The sequence below is a fragment of the Crotalus tigris genome, unplaced genomic scaffold, assembly GCF_016545835.1.
Source record: "Crotalus tigris isolate CLP2741 ecotype Arizona unplaced genomic scaffold, ASM1654583v1 scf7180000020608.1315917, whole genome shotgun sequence".
In the NCBI taxonomy this organism is placed as follows: Eukaryota; Metazoa; Chordata; class Lepidosauria; order Squamata; family Viperidae; genus Crotalus; species Crotalus tigris.
In genome coordinates, this window is record NW_024098104.1 from 1,289,092 (window position 1) to 1,307,113 (window position 18,022).

An 18,022-nucleotide genomic window follows, 5' to 3' on the forward strand; every position below is an offset into this window, starting at 1 on the left:
CCCCACCTCCCCAGTGACACCAGGCCAGGTGCCCCCTCCACACCTGGCAGGCAGGTGTCAGCCTCCGGGTCTCCCTTCAGGCGGGTTCCTTATCAATGATCCTTTTAGGAGACCGAGATGGGTTTAGGAAAGTCTTTATGTAAAGTTTTATTACAGGCAATATTGGTCCATACAATACACAATACTGACATACAACCTGAATCTTTCAAAATCATCATTTAACAGTAAAGACCAAGAAACAAAATTTTTAACTACTTGATTCTCAAAAAAGTAATACACATCTCTCTTCCAAGATCCTTTTTGGTAAGTTATATTGAAACATACAAATAGAGAAAAATACCCCATTCAACATATAGTCGTTAAATGGTTATTTTGCTTAAAATCTTTTTAATAAGAAAATCCTTTTATTAAGCAACCTACATAGAGATAAATAGCAAACTGATTTTTAAAGAAATCTTCTCCATTAAAACATCTGAAGAATTTAATCCATCATTTTCTTCTGAGCTCAAACCCTCTGTTTTAAGAAGCTTACCTTAAAAGGTTTCAGCTGAAAGGCCAGCCGGAGGGGCTACCTTGGCATTACAACACCCTCCTCTGGCTATTTTCCAACTTTCTTCTGTCCAACAGAAGGCGAATAAGCACGTAAGACTTCAGGCTGTGGTTTTTATTATGACTTCACCATTCTGTTTCATGAGAGCACAGACAGACCCGCCAACTTACTCCCCCTAACACATCTACTACATTTTGTTCTTCAGGAGGAACAATACGGGCCAATAAAAGCAGAAAATCTGCAGCTTCTGTCACATGCTTTTGATTATTGTCAAATTCTGATTTTATGCTTCCATCTGGCAACACAATGCATTGTTATCATATTAGTTTAAATCTTTAAACAAAAAACTATATTTTCCAAAGTCATTATCGTTGGGAGCAATCAAGTGGTCCTTTTGGGCTTTGTTGAACTTCATCCTTAAGACGTGTCTCCGCTCCTCCCATTCGCGGAGTTCAGCCGGTCCATGTGCAAATTTACAGTTATTTCCCTCGATACATGCCCCAGCCATAAATCTGCAGAACAGAAACAAGTGAGTCACACCTTCTTCGAATACAACGTCAGTGCACGGCACCAAGGGTCGAATACAACCCCGGATAGAAGGCAAGGCCTTTTGCCATCCGTGCCAGCTTCCCACCTGGCTGAGCCTCTCTAAGCAGGCAATGAAAGGTGGGGGGAGGAAGGGATGGCTTATTTATTGTGGTTTGGCCTTGCTGCCAAACTTAACATCAGTTCTGCTTGCTACTGCAAAGGCAAAGTAGAGAAGCCTAGCTTTTGGCATGTTACAGACAGTGAAATGGATTAACAATTTTACTTCAACTCTGCTAAACTGGGAGCCTAAAGGAATCATAACCCATCACTGCTACCTTTGTGTTGATGTAATAAGCAGATCCCAAATTTTCAGAAGGAACTTACCTATCACAAATGCTGAAACACCCAGTTGGAAAACGATGCTGCCAGCGATTTTGGTCATCTTCGGTGTGGAAAACTTTCTCTTTATGTTTTTCAGAAGAAATATGGCCTTGCCATTGTTTCTCACTGTTGCAGTTTTTGCCACACATCCAGCAATGGAAATCTACCTGTTGATACAACCCAAAGGAAAACTGCAGGGCAGCCGCATGTGTAAATCTAAAAATCTAATTTGCACAGAGCCAAACATGCAGCTTTCCAGAAGTGAATGTGTTGAGAGGGCCTGGGTGTACCTGCTGGCTCCTCCCCAAAAGCCACATAAGCATATAAGCCGCAGGGCGCTGCTACCAACCAGTAAATAGCCCTCCAGGGCTGGCTTTGGGCATGCTTAGGTTACACCCAGAACAGGAGATTCTGGACATCCTGACCTCTTGCACTTCAGCGCCTCAGAAAGCTCTCTCCTCTGCCAAAAGGCCACACAATCATCAAGCAAGCATTGCATAGCAAGAAGGCTGAATCCAGGGTAATCGCTCGGTCTCTGTGACTTACTGTGACTTCAGCATAATCGGTTGGCATATGAATTTGTTTCCCATTTTCTCTGTTTGCTTGAGGGACTGGATCCTCTCCTTTTTCTGGCTTTTGACTCTTCAGCCACATTTCATACAGCTGTTCCATGTCTTGAACTGAAGGAAAGGAGGTCATGTAAGTCCACAGCAAGTGACATTTGAGCAAGGAAACTCTCTGAGAAGCGAGTTATTACTAACAGAATAAACTCAAGGACTCTTATTAATGCAACTTAATTCTGCCATAGAAACCTGGGGTTGTTCTCTCATATCTTTAAGGTAATGCTTCCATCTAGGAACTAGACTACCGGAAGCCAAATGTTAACCAGATCATCCCCAGAAAGGGGGGACAGAAACAGGAGGGACCCTCTACTAAACGAAGGGGGAAAGGAAGGAAGAGCACCCTCAAAGGCATAAGGCCTATGAATTTACTTCCTGCTTTCAGCAATTGTTTACTTACTGCCGTTCTCTTTCATGTACGTCCACATTTCTCTCTCTTCCTGACTGTGAGCAAAGGAGCAGTTCCCAACATACAAACACTTCTTGCCTGACGCAATATGATTGCACAGCTAGACAAAGGAAAGGAGCAAGTCAATAAAGACGTGTTCTACCTGGGGGGTAGGAAGAGCTTTGGGCAACCAAGGGGCTTGGATGGCAGGAGAAGGAGGCGAGATCAGCAAATCCAACGCCTGTTCTGGCCTGCAAGTGATTCTGACGGCAGTCCCTGTGGCACAGAGGGCTTGGCATGTACCCCTATGGATAAATCTGGGCCACTCTCTCAGTCCACCTGACTCAAGGACTACAGGGTACCCCTTGCAACCATTCTTCAGAGAAAAATGGGAGGCAAATAAATCACCTCCATTCCCTTAAGGTAAATTTTGTCCTTATTTTCCTAGTCTAGGATTTTTGTTAATATTCAAATGGTTGAAAAATATTTTAAAATAGGATAACAAACTGACTTGGATAAAACTTGGATAATCATGCAAAGTTGCTTCTTTAATGAAGAACAAATTAGGAAAAGAAAAAAAGCAGGTTATAGAGACATGCTCACATCAAATTGTAAAGGCACTTGCTTCTTTGTGGGAAGGGGGCGAATTGTATTCCACTTCTTGCGCTCGTTTGACATCACCAGCATGACACGGCGATCTTTGGTCCACCTGTACAGGAAAGGCCCACTCAGCTACATCATTGCCTCAAGATGGCTGCCTCAAAAACAAAATGGAACTCCCACAAATGGAAATGTCTCAGCTTGCGGCTCTGAAAAAACTCTTGAAGACACCACTGACAACCACCTCCAAAACAGAGGGACATCACACAGTTGTAACTTGGCATCCAACAACTATTTGCTGCCTCGTTCCAAGAGTCCCCAGGAGGGCCTGGCAGCACCTGGACATCTTCCTGGGACAAGCATGTCTACCTAAAATCTCCTCCCTGAGTCCATCCTAACTGCAGATTCTGGGGCTTTTACCAGCGCCCCACTTTCAGGTGAGAGGGGCTTATCTAGCTCAGCACTTCTCAACCTTGGCAACTTTAAGATGTGTAGACTGCAACTCCCAGAATTCCCCTGCCAGCAATGCTTGAAGAAGTTGCCAAAATTGAGAAGCGCTGAAATAGGCTGCTGAAGAGCTGCAGAGAACTCAAAAGCTTTGCACCTTTTGTAATTCTGGAGTGGCTCTGAAGCCCTGTGTGGAGCTGAAGACTTTATTCAGGCCCAGCACAGCAGCTTTTGGGATCAGATAGCAGAAGGAAAGACTCATGGCTTGGTCTGACAACTTGAAGCTCTGCTGTCAGCCAAGTCAGGCAACACAGAGGCAGACAGGCAACCTGATCGGACCAGTCTACTTCGTTGCTAAGGGTCAGCCTGGAAACAAAGTGGGCCACAGATTCCCTCAGGTGGAGAAAAGGAGAGTAGCTACTTGAACAGGAAACCATATAACCCACTCATCACCCCCCTGCACCTTTGAAAAGCAGAAAAGACTTACGGGTGCCTGGCTTTTGCACTGCAGTATTTTCTGTTTTTGTCTGGCTCATTAACTTGGCCATGTCTCCAACACTGAGCACAGACAAACTTCATTTTCAAATTCAGGGAACCGTGCTTCACCTGGTTGCTGAGAATCTTGAGAGATACAACAGAACACAAGGCATTTTAGATCGATCAAAATGATTCTTTGGGGCATTAACTACCCACGAAGAAAGGACAACGCCGTAATGGTCACTTTCCCATATGTGGCTCTATCTGAAACTTAAGATTTGGTTCAGAAACTTTCCCCCCCCCAACCGAAAACAACTGCAGGAGCAGCCAGGTGGATGGCAATCATGGAGGGAGCTCTTGGCAGCACCTACGGAATATCTTCCTCAGCAAGCAATGAAGGGACCGATACAGTGAAGGCATAATTTAAACTTTTAGAGGGCTTGTTAGCTTTTGGTATTTCTTTTTAAGTATACTCTTCTCTAAGAGGCAAAAGAGGCTACGACATCTACAGGAATTGAACCTAATTCCTTCGGCAAGCAAAGCAACTTTTAGGAGAGGTTTTGTTTTGCAAGCCATTACAGTATTTTGATCTCTTCGTGAGGCAATCTAAGAGAAATACCTGTGCTCCGTGTGCAGCAGAGTCCACATTCTGCCAATATTTTTTTGATTCTTGAACAATAGCCTCATGAGTAATACCTGCAAGGAGGGAAAGAGCCAAGAAGGAAGACTACTTTACAAACAGTTCAAAATTGTGATGCAGTGTTTCTAAATAGCTTCGAGTGGGATGATCTTGCCCAGGCATACGAGCAGTGCAATGCTAGGCACTTCCGCACTGATTTTCCCTCCTGCAAGGGCTTACTTTCAGATAAGACAAGCAAAAGATTGCAGATCATTTTACATACAAATTATTTTCTGCTTTCATAGTACTGCACAAAGTACTACTGCCTAAGAACGCCAAAAACAGAAGAAAAGATTCGGCTCTTAAAACATTTCTGCTTAAAAAGCAATCACATTTTAGAAAAGTGTTTTACAGCATGTGGATGGCTGGATGAGGAACTATCTGCCTAATTCCCGGAGTCTCACCTGTCTTACTCTGCATCATCCACACTTGGAGCTCGACAAGACTGTGAGCGTAGAAACACTCATCATCCCGTGAACAGCCATAGCGAGCTTCATGCCTGCACAGATCTAGCTGACCTTGAGGGTGAAAGGGTCGAATCTTAGAATACTTCACAGTCGTTTCTCGCAAAATGTGGACAAGGCACCTAGGTTGCGTTGTTGGAGAATTTTAGAGAAAGGTCAAGGATAAGTAAAGAAAGTCTTTGAAAATTGTATAAGCCATTTTAATTAGGAACACCTCTCCCTAGTCACTTAACACACTTGCACTCTTTTTCTTACTACAGCCATCCTCTCCTGCACACTCACATTCTCAGTGGGGAAAGGGGCACAATGGGAGCCTTGGAGAAGGAGCACACGTGCACACCAGAAACAAAGCTGCACATTTTATCATTTGAACTACAAGGCAGAAAAGGGACATACTTGTTCTCCTCAAAGTCGTGCATAGCAGGGTGAGAGCAGGAAGAGGAGTTATCCTTATTCCTCTTGCTGATTATTCTGGGTTTATGCTCAAAACATTTCTGGAATGCAAAACCAAGGCGCTTCAACAAAACAGGCAATCCACTCCTGACTAATTCTGCTTGCAAGGGCCAACCCAACGGCAGTCAAGACCAGAAAACTGGGAAGGAGGAGTAACTCTGGGGATGAAATAACAGTCCTGGAGAGAGGAGCAAGCTGGCTCTGCAGCCCAAGAGATGCTGAAACAGAAAAGGCAGCTAAAAGACGAGCCTCCTTGGCCTTTTGCGCTGCTGCTGGGGGGGGGGGAAGCAAAGTGTAGATTTCCTTTTCTTAGGCTTATTTGAGTAGCTACCTTCTATTGGCTTGGTAAATCAGAAGAAAAACAACTAGAATTTATGAGGGGCAGATAGCTGGCAACTATGCCTTACATTCCCTGAAGCCTACATGAGGTTCTTGTGGAGGCCACATTGCTGCCAGGATGAATTGATCTGATGTGGCTAAAAGGCTAATGACAAAACAACCACCCAGGAAGAGGCGACATTGTCAGCCCAAGCCAGAACCATCGGCCCACCCTTGATGAAACCATTCCCTAAAGCAATAGGGGGCTCTATGGTAAATTCCCTTGTGTGGCCTAAAAAGAAATGCACCTCGCACAGAAACATGAAGAGTCCGTGATGCTCCTGAAGAAGCCGGGAAACTGTCAAGCTGATCTCTCCGCTGCCTTCAAAGAGGACTTCACGGCTGAAAGCCCCTTTCCGCTCCAGGGTCCACACGTCAATCTCCTCTTGACAATAGGCAAAAGTGCAGTGGCCAGAATATCTGCATTCCTCTCCCGCAGCCACATCTGCAGCACCATCAGACAGCAAGTGAGGCAGAGAGGAGGCTGGTGGGGCCCCTGGCTGGTCCTAGTTCAGTCTCCCCTGTGTGAAACGGGGAAACCAGGGGCCTCCCAGGGAACCTTCTTTCAAAGTCAATAAGGAAATGCTGCTCCCCGCCTCAAAGCCCTGGGGCTCCCGAATAGGCATCCAATAAAGGGCACCCTTACCTTTACATATATAATACGGTCCCACATACTGGGTTTTTGTGGGTCTTGGCCTTATTTTTTTCCAGGATTTATCTTCAGAGTTCTTTATTCTACCAATTAGGGTGTCCTTCTTACATATGTGCTCTAAGTTCAGATTGTAAGTGTACTCCAATGATTTGGGATCTAAAGGAAACAGCAGAGAAGTTACAAAGCTTGACCCATTTTTTTCTTGATTTGATTTGAGAGACTTGATTCTCTCTAGCTTCTAAATGCTGGAATGGGGTAATTTGGAAGCTAACATTATCAAAGTCTGACAGGTAGAAGCTGATCTGAGCACAACAGGGTCCATAAGGAGTGTGATCTCCATTGATGCAGGCTGTTCTCTTGTTCTCTTTTGTTTTCAAAAGCAATAAATTGTTACATTCTACATTCTCGCTCTCGAAATGCTCTGAAACTAATATATGGAAAAGGTGGGCAGGGTAATCTCTACCAGTTTATATATATATACTGAAAATCAAATGAAGGGGAAAAAACCAGGTCATATGAGTTATAAAACCTAAAGTCAGGTTTCATGCGTAAAAAAGCAAATGTCATACACACAGCTGCATATGCTGACCAAAACATCCTCTTATGCAGCCAGCCTGTATTTTAGGGAGGCTTTCAGGAACCAAAAGAAAGAGCGCTTAAGAGCTCAAGCTAAAGAAGAAAAGGAAGAGAGGCAGAAAGGATCATGGCCCTTCTCAGAAAAGGCTGAAAGGCTAAAATAGGGGGAGCTGCCTTCACCCCCATCAAAGCCCAGGTCGCCCAGAGGCCCCCTCCCAGCTCCTCACCCTTCTTGATAAAACACGCCTGGCAGGCCTGCCTGAGCTCATGGGTGCCTTCCAGGGGGTTTCTTGCCACTAAAGAGGAGGCTGCTGTTGGCACAGGCACACTGGCAGGGGTGCTGCTGAACACGCCAGAATAGTCACTGCGAGTTGGATTTGCAATCCCCATGTAGGTCTCAGACCCAAACAAACTTGTGGGACCGTTCATCTGTTGGAGAAAACAGATGCATTGTTGCTGGAAAACCGTCTCACTGTAGCCGTGGAATCCATTTTTACCCTGCCCTCTTTTCCAAGAACCCAGGGAATACTTTAGGGATCTTTTCCTCTGCGCCTTCTTATCATTACCACCACCTTGCGAGATGGCGGCTGACCCCAAGGCCATCCTGGGGCCTGACAGAGATTTGAATCCAGGCCTCAAATGTTTTAAAATGCCTCCTAGCTTGTTTTAAAATGTACTGAGATTACAATTCGAATAAAAAAAGACAGGACCAAAACAAACCCTCCTAAAATTTGCACTAAATTGTATTAGAACCGCAAAGTGTTTGTGAAAGATACTTACAAGCCGAAGAGGAGAATTACTGCTTAATGCTGTGTTGACATCTCTAGAAAGAGAATTGGGTATATCTATTGGAATTAAGAACACCACATGTTAGTCTGGTATATATTGGTTATGCACGCAAAGCAAAATGGGCAATGGTCTCACTCAGAGGACAAGGATGGGCATTGCTTCTGTGAGAATCCAGTCCCCTTTAAGCACCACCTTGGATTTCAGGTGGGAAAGTCAGGACTTCTGACTCTTGCCTCCTGAAACTGATGCCCCAATGTGGTGCTGCCTTCCTGGGGCCCATGTCTCCACAGAGGGCTGCAACCCTTGACAGAAGCACGTCTCCTTTTAGGCTCTGCTTAAGATTGATCTTACCTTTTTTAGAGTCGCTGATTGAGAAAGTATTTAAAGAGGAACAAAAGTTGTCCAGGGCAGAAACCAGGGGCTGGGAATACATTTCAGAAAGAGAGGCAGCAGGAACAAATCGAGCCCCAACTGACAACGTCCCAAGCAGAGGGGCAGAGAATGGGATGCTGGGAGCAATGGTGGCGGTTGGCATGGCTCCTCGGATGACGGCACTTGGCTAAGGAAGAGAAAAAGGCTGCAGCCTTCAACACGAGTTAATTCTGCCCAGGCCCCTGCCAAAAATTTCACTCCCCCTGAGATTGATTCTGCTTCATGAGAAACCCGCAGGACAGATGACAATTCGGGCTGTGCAGAAATGCAGCTCTAACCTCCCCCTTCCCAAAGGAAAGAACCACACAGAAGACCCTGGGGAGCTTGTGAGAAGCACTGGAGGACAAGGCAGCCCCTCCCCCTCAGCCGTATTCTGTAAAGCGAGGGGACTGACCATTCCACCTTCACCAGGATCAGACACTGAATCAAGCAACTCATCCAGCTCATCTCCAATAATGTCATCCCCATCTTCGCAGTCCAAGCAGCCGTCCGGGATAGAGAAGGGCCCTCCGTTGGCCAGTGGAGGGGCAGAGAGAGCAGTCTTCTCCGCTGGGAGAGCCATGCAGGACACAGCTGCTAACGGAGGCAGGTCACTTGGCAATTCAGGAGCAAAACTGGAAGGGGAAGAGGAAGTGGAGGAGGAAGAAAGAATCTTTTCCGTCCAACTGGAAAAATCTGAAAGAGATATTGGTTCGGGAAGAGAGCTCTTAGCAGAGATTCTCAAAGAACAAGGAGCTTGGAGGCTGCCACATCCTCTCTCAGCCCCCACTGATAAAAAAAAAAAGTACCAATGGATGCTTTCCCTAGAAGAGAGGCAAGGCTCGTGCAACAGATCCAGAGAAGTGTGACTGCCTGGCACTTAAGCAAACATTACCCTTACATTTATAAAGAAATAAACAAGCATAGATTCTTAAGCAACATGCGTTGAATGGCAAGGAGAAGGCTGCAGGAAAAATCTCACAGAGGGACCTTTCCTTCAGCTGTTCAATTCTTGGATACCATTCATCCCTGACTCTCTCTTGCCCACTTAGAAGCCAATGGAACCCAACTTAGACTTTGGGAGGGGAGAAATGTATTTCCATCCCACAGAAATTCAAACCAGCAAGAATGGACAGAGCCATCTCTAGCTGACCCACCCAAAGTGATGCTGTTGTTTACCCGTCCTCCCGTTAAATCCAGGAGGCCTCACCTGATTCAATGTCTTCTACAGAAGAATTTGAGCTCTGAAAGCAAGCAAAAGATTTGTCATCCAGAGGTATAAACAGCAAAAGACATAGGGCAGTTACTTTATAAAATGTGTCAGAACCGGCTAAGTAAAAGACAAGATGCTTCTGCAATTTTGATACCAGATATCCTTTCAATTAACCACTAAAAGTTGCTGGGAGTCAGGGGGCATATACTCTCAATAAACTGCAAATCGCTTTTGGCAAAGTGGCCACTGAAGCATGACTCCATTGCTGTTCACAGGGGAAGCTTGAAATCAGCAAGCTGGCCTCCTTCTTTCAAAAGCAAATCTTACTTTTATTTTCAGTTATGAAAGGGGAATCTTGGCTAAAAATCCTAAGCAAGAACAGTACACAGACCATTCAAACTTCTATGTATTCTAAATATTTTAAATTAAACCAGCAAACAGAGGTTCCAAATGGAATATTTAAAAATTAGAAAGACATGTTGCTTTTAACCATGCCACGCTTTTACTTCACTAATAGGATCTAAAAAGAAAGCAGAACAAAACCTTACCTTTGCTCCTTCTCCAGAAGCAGAGTTGGGGGAAGACTGCAAGGAAGCATATCCTTGTAAGTAACAGACGCATTAGGCGAAAACTTCAGAACCGAAGTACACAGCTATTTTCACTTACTTTTGCTCTAACGTAGGCTTTCCTTATTTTCAATCCAAGCTTCTGAGCAAGTTCTTGAGTTAATTTTATTACATTTTCATCCTAGAAATTAAAATAAAAAGAGGATCTAATATAAATTATACACAAAAGTTTTGTTAGAAATTTCACACAGCGGCATCAGGTACATCAATGCCACCTGCATCTGATCCAGGTCCTGCAGGGAGCCACCCTGAGTCGGGACTGTGCACCAAGAGGCCACTGGGGTGGGATGCCAGCAAATCTACGTTAATCATTCTTGCAGTGAATCCAGGCAAGGTAATGATGTACATTTATGCATCCTTGAGGTTCATTTATCACCTCAGTCAGCTCCAATTCTAGGCCACGTGCAACATTCCAATAAAATAATACAGCAATATCTAGTAATTGCATATGTATTCACTCCCTCCCCGGCCATGGGATTGCTAGCACAAAGAAGATAGGAACAGTCAAGCTTCTCAGCGGCATTTTATTTTAGAGGGATTTTCTATTCTCTGTTGTTTTGAAACCACATGCAGGGAACCCCTATTAATGCCCCCTCCCCCACTAGCTGACAGGACACGCGCACCTGGGGCACTGCGAGGGAGCATTTTGCCACAGCATCGTAAGCTTCTTTGTATCTTCCCAGTTCTTTTAAAGCTTTGGATTTCCGGTAAAGGGCTCTGAAATTATTTTCATTCAATTTTAAAACTATCCCACATTCTTCTAAAACTCTATCATGCGACCCCTGTAAAAATGAAGGACAGAATAGTGTCAAGCATTTTGTGATTCGAATCTCAGGCTGCAAGTATATTCCAAGACAACGCATGCCACACAGGCAAACACAAAATGTACATCTGGGAGCTCAGGCCAGGGACTTTTTAAGCTCTTATGATCTTAGAATGCTCACTGCCAAGACTGCTATTATTACTGCCATTTTATGGTGATGAAACTGTTGTATTTTGCTATATTTGTGTTAAGAATCATATAGTGTTTGTTTTTACTACTATACTGTTAACTGCTTGGGATGACAAAATGCTGATTCCACCACACCCACCATCGTTACAGAATGGAAACCTAGTTCTTGATAAGCCATGAGCATTTTTAGGAAGCACCTACCTTCTTGGAGTAACAGGCTATACGATTAACATGCAGTTTCTCTAATATTTCATCAGAAATGTGGATTCCTTCAGAATTGGCATAATCGGCTATGTTCAAAGCCTCAGAATAATGGTTCAGTGACCCTTCCCAATCACCTTCTCGGTATGCATCGTTTCCTTCATTAAACAGGTTTTTAACAAGTTCTCGTATGAAGATCTGAAACATAAATCCTTGGGTAAGTCACGCAGGCAGTTCTGCAGCTCAACAAGGGGTGCTTTGCTATTGTCGGTAACTTGTTCTGGAGTGGTTCCAGGTAGAGGCGCAAAAAAGTGCATCTCATAGCAAAGCTTTATATCAGTCTGGAGTAATGTTCCAGCTAACAAAAAGCAGTAAGGAAGTCCTGAAACCTATAGCCCTTCTGCTACCTCCACACAACCACTACTAACAACCAATCACTAAGTAGACAATGCTGACATGGTCAATAAGGTAAGAGAAATCATCACATCCTACAACAGCCAAGATTCTAGAAGTTTCTACTCACTGCTGAGACCACAATGCAGGTAAAGAAGTTCAGAAAGGAAGGCCAGTTACCTCATATTGTTCTTGAGACCCAGGGTATGGTAGAGTAGACCTAGAAACCACAAAGATAAAGTATCAGATCACCTTCAAGGATCTTGCACACCCAAGACACTTGCCATTGAAATTCTCGATCTTGGCTTCTACCCACACTATACACTTGCCACAAGAATGAACTCTGTAAGCCAGACTATCTCCAAAAACACCAAGGAGGAAATATGATTGGAGTACAATATTGCTGACAGGGCGAAATGTGCAATTCCATGTATAGCAGATATTCCAAAATAAAGATGCAATCAAATGCAAATTAAAGAGTACTATGCAACACAACATATTAGAGACAGTGCATCATGAGAATTTTTTGCCCAGGTTTTATTTTGTACCAGCAAAGCTAGCTAATATTTAATAGAAAACTTAGCACAAGGTATGTAAGAAGAAAAAATGTTGTGTCGTGTTTTAAGCAGAGGTTCAACAGTTCTCAGACACAGCTATCCAGTTACTCAAAGTTCTTACTGTATAAACTGCAGCCCTTTCTTAATGTCCTGCAGCCTGATGCTTTTGTCCACTGGAACACTGGACATGTTATCCTGAGCACGTTTGTCTTCAGTACACAGCTTCTGAAACAAAAGTCACAGCCTGTTGCTGGCTTGCAAAACAATTTGTGAGAAATTATGGAAATACTCAATTCCAATATCAGTCCTAAATTATTGAATATCAACTCTAATAAAATAAAAGCTATGTTTACAGGAGAAGTTTATTTATATTAACTATATTGATAAAAAAATCTTTAGAGTTGTTTCACCTGAAGTGATCCATACATTAATTAGCTTTGTTAATTTAGACCAAGAAAATAAATTAGACAATAAATATTGTCTGTGTTCTATCATACCCTCTGAAATTGGGATCTATATAAATATAATAACCTGCAGAATCTCATTTTTCAAAAAAAAAAAAAATCAACATATTTCTAATTCCAAGGGGGGAAAACTACAATGCACTTTTACTAGCAGTTCTTTTCCCAATACTTGGGACTACAATTCCCCAAGATATCCACCCAACAAGGTTGTTGCAATATATTTTAAACCAATCCAGCGAATAGCAGTAAACCCTTTCATTTATCTGAGAAAATCGAGTCTATTTCACAAAAAAATGGTGCACATTAAGATATTTAGCTCATTCTAAATATTGCAACATAGATACTAAGTTATTACAGAATAAAAGTAAATGCAAATAAATACAGCCATATTTTAAATAAATTCATCAAGACAAGCCCTACCATCTAGAACAAAACAAAATACTTCAAACAGTGCAGAACTTTTTATTTAAATATTTCTGAAATATTCCAGACAAGAAAATCTATTCTACAATATGATTAAGAGACTCACCATTAATCATGAGTCCATTTTAACATACAATCCATTTTACCAGAGAACAGCAACACCAAAAATGAAAAGGAAAGGAAAACCAAACCAAAGAACAAGGCTACTATACACGTAGTCCTCGAGTTACAACAGTTCATTTGGTGACTGTTCAAAGTTACAACAGGACTGAAAAACGTGACTTATGACTTTCTCACACTTATGACTACTGCAGCATCCCCAGGGTCCTGTGATCGAAATCCAGCCGCTTGTCAACTGACTCATATTTATGGCAGTCGCAGCTTCCCGGGGTTGTGTGATCCCCTTTTGCGACCTTCAGACAAGCAAAGTCAATGGGGAAGCCAAATTCACGTAAAACAACCGTGTTACTAACTTAACAACTGCAGTGATTCACTTAACAAATGTGGCAAGAAAGGTCACAAAATGGGGCAAAACTCACTTAACTGTCTTGCTTAGCAACATAAATTTTGGGCTCAATTATGGTCGTAAGTTGAGGACTAACTGCACTTGCGTTTGGTTCAACTAATCTTTCTACCAACCCTCTCTGCCAAAGAATTACCGGCTGGGGCTCCAAACCTCTGAAAAGAACCACACCCGAGAATCATAATTTGAAGATTTACAATAAGAAATTATTATAAATCACCCCAAGTGACTTTAAGACGGTCTCAATCCTATAGATAATCTGAATAGTCTGCAAATATGATTTTATTCCACATATCTCGTTTATAAGTTGCTTTCCTGCCCACAAGCTCTCAAGGGCAGCAGGGAACAAACGAGGACCCCATTTTCCCCTCCCAGCCCACCTGTAGCACAAGCTCCCCATTCAAACATGAAAAAGACTCTAACAGAACGAGGAATAAAACTCGAACTGTATAAAACAACATGCCAGAATCGCCCCCAAATTGAAAGGCGGATCACAAGAAGCAAATGTGACGACGATCCCGGGAAGCTGGGCAGGGAGCTCCTCTCGGGGGGCGGGCAGGCCCTGGGCCGGCAGGGGGTCAGCGAGGGGAGGCTGCTTTTCGCCAGGGGGCCACGCGGCCCAGGGGAGTCTCCACCGACGGCTACAGGTCCGCGCGAGGGCCGGCTGGAAAGGAGCGCCGGCCTCGGGCAGGCAGGGCCTCCGCGGCCCGGCAGGAGGGGGAGTAGAGGTACTGTCGGACCGGGCCAGTCCCCCTTCCAGAAGGGCGCTTCCCTCTCCGCTTGCTCGTCCTCTACCCGGAAGCCCAGCACGCCGGCCGCCTGTCGGCCGGGGTCGGTGCTGGGGAAGCGGCCGTTCCCCTCCCGGGGAAGCGCGGGGCTCTTGCCCGCCGCGGGGGAGCTGGGCGGCCCAAAGCGAGCTCACCTCCTTTATCGCGCCCGCGTCTGCTCTGGCTGCGGCCTCTCCAGCTCCCTCAGGCCGGGGCCGCGTCGCGTCGGCGGAGGAATCGGCGTCCGCGGCTTTCAAGGAGCGTCGCGGCGAGACAGGCCCTCTGCCTCTCTCCCCCCTCCGCTGTTTCCGCCTAGCCGGCATCCCTTTCCGGGCTGGGCCTCTGGCCACGTGAGTTAGAGCGCCCCCTCTCGACCGGAGGCCGCCTGGAAGCGCCACCACGAGAAACGGCGGTCGAAGCGGGCAGTCGCTTCGGGGGCGGGGCCACGGGCGACTTGGGCAAAGGGCCGGGCTGAGATTGCTCTCCCTCTCGTTCTCATTGGTCGGAAGAAAAAGCTTCTCCCCACCCATTGGTTACTTTGCATAGATGGACACTTGTGATAGGTCAATCATTTCGATCCTACGGTACCGCACTATCTGAGCTCCCTTTAAAGGGCAGCCGAGGTGTCCCTCAGCTCAGGAAGGAGGGTGGCTAAGAGGGAGCGTGCTTGTCCGAAATTGCCCCCCCCCGCCCTATAGGCAGAGCCGTTTGCAATCCGGACGCTAATAAGAGAGGGAGGCGTGGAACGCTCTGCTTGCGGGGGCGGGGGGGGTCCGAACACCTGGTCCGGCCACAGACTTGCTCCACTCCTAGGGGATGGAGATGTGCGCGAAGCGAGAAGTACCCCCGTGGGCGGTGCTAAGTGGAGGCGTGTTCGAAGTCGTGACGTCATAGAGGGGGCTCCCTGTGACGCAATGCGCCTTCTGGGGAAGCCCGCCAGCTGGGCGAGGGTCTCGGCTGTGATCCAGATTCTGCTCCTGCGGGCGGGACAGGCGCGGAACGCGGCTGCAGGTTTGGCGCCTGTTCTGACGATCTCGGGGGAAGACTCGTGTCGCTGCCAAAGACCCGAAGTAGAGTGTAAAATGCCCGGCCGCGCCTTTGACTCGCTTACTCGGCCGCTGCTTCTCTTCTCGTTGGGGATCTTGCTCGGCCTGGCCCGTCGCGTCTTCCCGCTGGACAACGGGCTGTTGAGGACGCCCCCGATGGGCTGGGAGCCCTGGGTGCGTTTCAAGTGCAACACGGACTGTGCGAAGGACCCCGAGAACTGCATCAGGTGCGGGAGCGCGAGGGTCGACCGGGGCTCCCGAAGGCGCCTCCTTTTCGCAACCTGCATGCTGGTGGAGGTGATAACGGAGACCGTCGGAACGCCTTTTCAGAAATCGCGAGACCTTTGGGAGCTTAGATAGGTTTTGTGCAGGGAAGAGATTCCCACTATCCGCTCCTGGGATGAAGGAAGCTTCCTGGGAGACCAAGGCCGCCTTTCCTTTGCCAACAGTGAGCACCTGATCAAGGCCATGGCGGACCGGCTGGCTGCAGACGGGTGGAAGAAGCTGGGCTACGAGTACGTCACCCTGGATGACTGCTGGGCAGCTGGCAAGCGGGACTCCCTCGGGAGGCTCCAGGCAGACCCCCAGAGGTTCCCCAGCGGGATGAAGGCTCTGGCTGACTATGTGAGTGCAGGGGAGGGCCTGTCCTAAAATGGCCAAAAGAGAAGCAGCGGCCAATATGGAACATCAAGCATCTGTGTTTCATGATTCATTAGTGATTAAGCAAGGCTGCACATAAATAGAACCGCTTGATCTCTTTAACCCAACACAGTCGGGCATGCTGTGTTACATCCATCAGAAGATGGAGCCTAGGCCAGGCCTTAAGAGCTGCATCCAGGGAGGGTCTCACAATGCAGGAACCTGGCTCAGCTCCGGTTGCCAGTTGGGCCCCTGAGATCCTCAGCCCTCATGCACTGGGCATCCTCAGCCCCTTTCCCCCCCTCCTCCTCTTCTTCCTCCTCCTCCTCATCCAGGTTCATTCCAAAGGCTTGAAATTTGGCATCTACAGTGACTTGGGCAACACCACCTGTGCGGGTTATCCGGGCACCACCCTGGATACTGTGGAAACGGATGCAAACACCTTTGCAGAGTGGGGGGTCGACATGCTAAAGCTGGATGGCTGCTTCTCCAACTCCTCCCTCAAGGCCATAGGTCAGCCGTCCCGGAGGAAGAGTGGCTGGGGGAGCACATGAGGGAGAGGGGGGTCTGGGGTCAGGTGGAAAAGAGCAAACCAGCTCATTCCAAAGTCTGCCTCTCCGCCAGCCAGGGAGGGGCAGAGTTTGCACGAGGTTGTTGCTGCTCATTATGGCAACATTGCAATTTGTTGGGAACATTGGAGGGGGGGGGTTTCACCTTCAGGCACCAGAGCATGAAAGTCAGAACACACCTTTTGAGGGAGGCCAGTCGAGTTGGGGTTCTCAAAGTGGCTTCCAAGACAGCCCCCTGCTGTGGAAGGGATGGAGGCCGATGGCTTTTGGGGACTCCCAGGGGGGGGTGGCTGAAGTAACTTAAGCAGCCTCTGCCTGTGCAATTGATGGTCTCTTGCCACACTCTCTGGGCATTTTTCAGGCTACCCCAAAATGAGCCGAGCGCTAAACCAGACTGGGAGGCCCATCGCCTTGTCTTGCAGTTGGCCAGCCTATGAAGGGGGTCTTCCGCCAAAGGTAATCTCAGGCCCCAACTCCCGCTTTTTCCAGCAAAGAGCCTTTCTGCAGCAGACCACTTTCACGGGCATGCTTCTTTGAAGTCCGTGGAAAGAAGGAAAGACGCCTTGTGAACCTAGGATGAAACTCTGGGCTGCGGTGTGTTAAGGAGACAAAAGTGTGTGGCAAGGATGACAGCCGGGGGGGGGGGGCAGGGGAGCAGAAGCCAGTACTTCTCCCAGGTTTTAGATAGGCCCCTTTTCGGTGGCTGAGGTCATTTCCTCCTATCCTTCCAGAAAGTGCCCTCCTAGAAAAGTCAGTGCCCTCCTAACCATACCCAAGCACTCCGAGTTTGCTGGCGATGTCCATTTTGCTCTAAGAGTTCACAGTGACGTAACCCTAACCCTAAGTGGAATTTTCCTCCAATGGGATTTTCCCATGTATTTTACCAGGAAACGTAGAAAGGGCAGCCTAGAAAAGTCAGTGCGCTCCTAACCATACCCAAACACTCCTAGTTTGTTGGTGATGTCCATTTTGCTCTAGAGTTCACGGTGACCTAACCCTAACCCTAAGTGGAATTTTCCTCCAATGGGATTTTCCCATGTATTTTACCAGGAAACATACATAGGGCAGCCTAGAAAAGTCAGTGCCCTCCTAACCATACCCAAGCACTCCTAGTTTGTTGGCGATGTCCATTTTCCTCTAGGAGTTCATGGTGACATAACCCTAACCCTAAGTGGAATTTTCCTCCAATGGGATTTTCCCATGTATTTTACCAGGAAACATAGATAGGGCAGCCTAGAAAAGTCAGTGCCCTCCTA

General features: G+C 46.6%; 2 protein-coding genes across 4 annotated transcripts; one reads left to right on the plus strand and one right to left on the minus strand.

The window, feature by feature from the left end:
- Window positions 1-118: 118 nt before the first annotated feature.
- On the minus strand, window positions 119-14,833 carry ZC3H7A (zinc finger CCCH-type containing 7A). Of its 2 annotated transcripts, none has more exons than XM_039368075.1 (23): window positions 14,668-14,833; window positions 12,457-12,557; window positions 11,959-11,998; window positions 11,386-11,583; window positions 10,856-11,014; window positions 10,273-10,353; window positions 10,155-10,190; window positions 9,604-9,637; window positions 8,809-9,089; window positions 8,334-8,541; window positions 7,974-8,038; window positions 7,421-7,622; window positions 6,612-6,773; window positions 6,214-6,410; window positions 5,531-5,628; window positions 5,075-5,256; window positions 4,611-4,687; window positions 4,002-4,135; window positions 3,071-3,176; window positions 2,480-2,588; window positions 2,006-2,139; window positions 1,463-1,626; window positions 119-1,062 (listed from the first exon to the last, which is right to left on the minus strand). In XM_039368075.1, exons 2-23 carry the CDS (start codon window positions 12,522-12,524, stop codon window positions 873-875), a joined length of 2,925 nt encoding a protein of 974 aa, XP_039224009.1. In that variant the 5' UTR covers window positions 12,525-12,557; window positions 14,668-14,833; the 3' UTR covers window positions 119-872. The 2 variants fall into 2 exon arrangements, with proteins under 2 accessions (XP_039224009.1, XP_039224008.1); XM_039368074.1 differs by having other exon boundaries at window positions 12,457-12,560.
- Window positions 14,834-15,098: 265 nt separating this feature from the next.
- On the plus strand, window positions 15,099-17,380 carry LOC120319293 (alpha-N-acetylgalactosaminidase-like). 2 transcript variants are annotated; one of them, XM_039367996.1, is made up of 4 exons: window positions 15,099-15,785; window positions 16,008-16,182; window positions 16,533-16,710; window positions 17,128-17,380. In XM_039367996.1, exons 1-4 carry the CDS (start codon window positions 15,427-15,429, stop codon window positions 17,301-17,303), a joined length of 888 nt encoding a protein of 295 aa, XP_039223930.1. In that variant the 5' UTR covers window positions 15,099-15,426; the 3' UTR covers window positions 17,304-17,380. The 2 variants fall into 2 exon arrangements, with proteins under 2 accessions (XP_039223930.1, XP_039223931.1); XM_039367997.1 differs by lacking the exon at window positions 16,533-16,710 and having other exon boundaries at window positions 17,128-17,227.
- The last annotated feature ends 642 nt before the right edge of the window (window positions 17,381-18,022 follow it).

Excerpts from the sequence above, each read along its gene's own strand:
- ZC3H7A (XM_039368075.1), bottom strand. The coding sequence starts at position 12,524 with ATGTCCAGTGTTCCAGTGGACAAAAGCATCAGGCTGCAGGACATTAAG. Across the intron at positions 10,354-10,855 it reads GCTCCCTCGCAGTGCCCCAG|GATGAAAATGTAATAAAATT; the intron begins GTGCGCGTGTCC and ends TTTAATTTCTAG. Across the intron at positions 8,039-8,333 it reads AATCAGCGACTCTAAAAAAG|ATATACCCAATTCTCTTTCT; the intron begins GTAAGATCAATC and ends TAATTCCAATAG.
- LOC120319293 (XM_039367996.1), top strand. The coding sequence starts at position 15,427 with ATGCGCCTTCTGGGGAAGCCCGCCAGCTGGGCGAGGGTCTCGGCTGTG. Across the intron at positions 15,786-16,007 it reads GACCCCGAGAACTGCATCAG|TGAGCACCTGATCAAGGCCA; the intron begins GTGCGGGAGCGC and ends CTTTGCCAACAG. Across the intron at positions 16,711-17,127 it reads CTCCTCCCTCAAGGCCATAG|GCTACCCCAAAATGAGCCGA; the intron begins GTCAGCCGTCCC and ends GGCATTTTTCAG.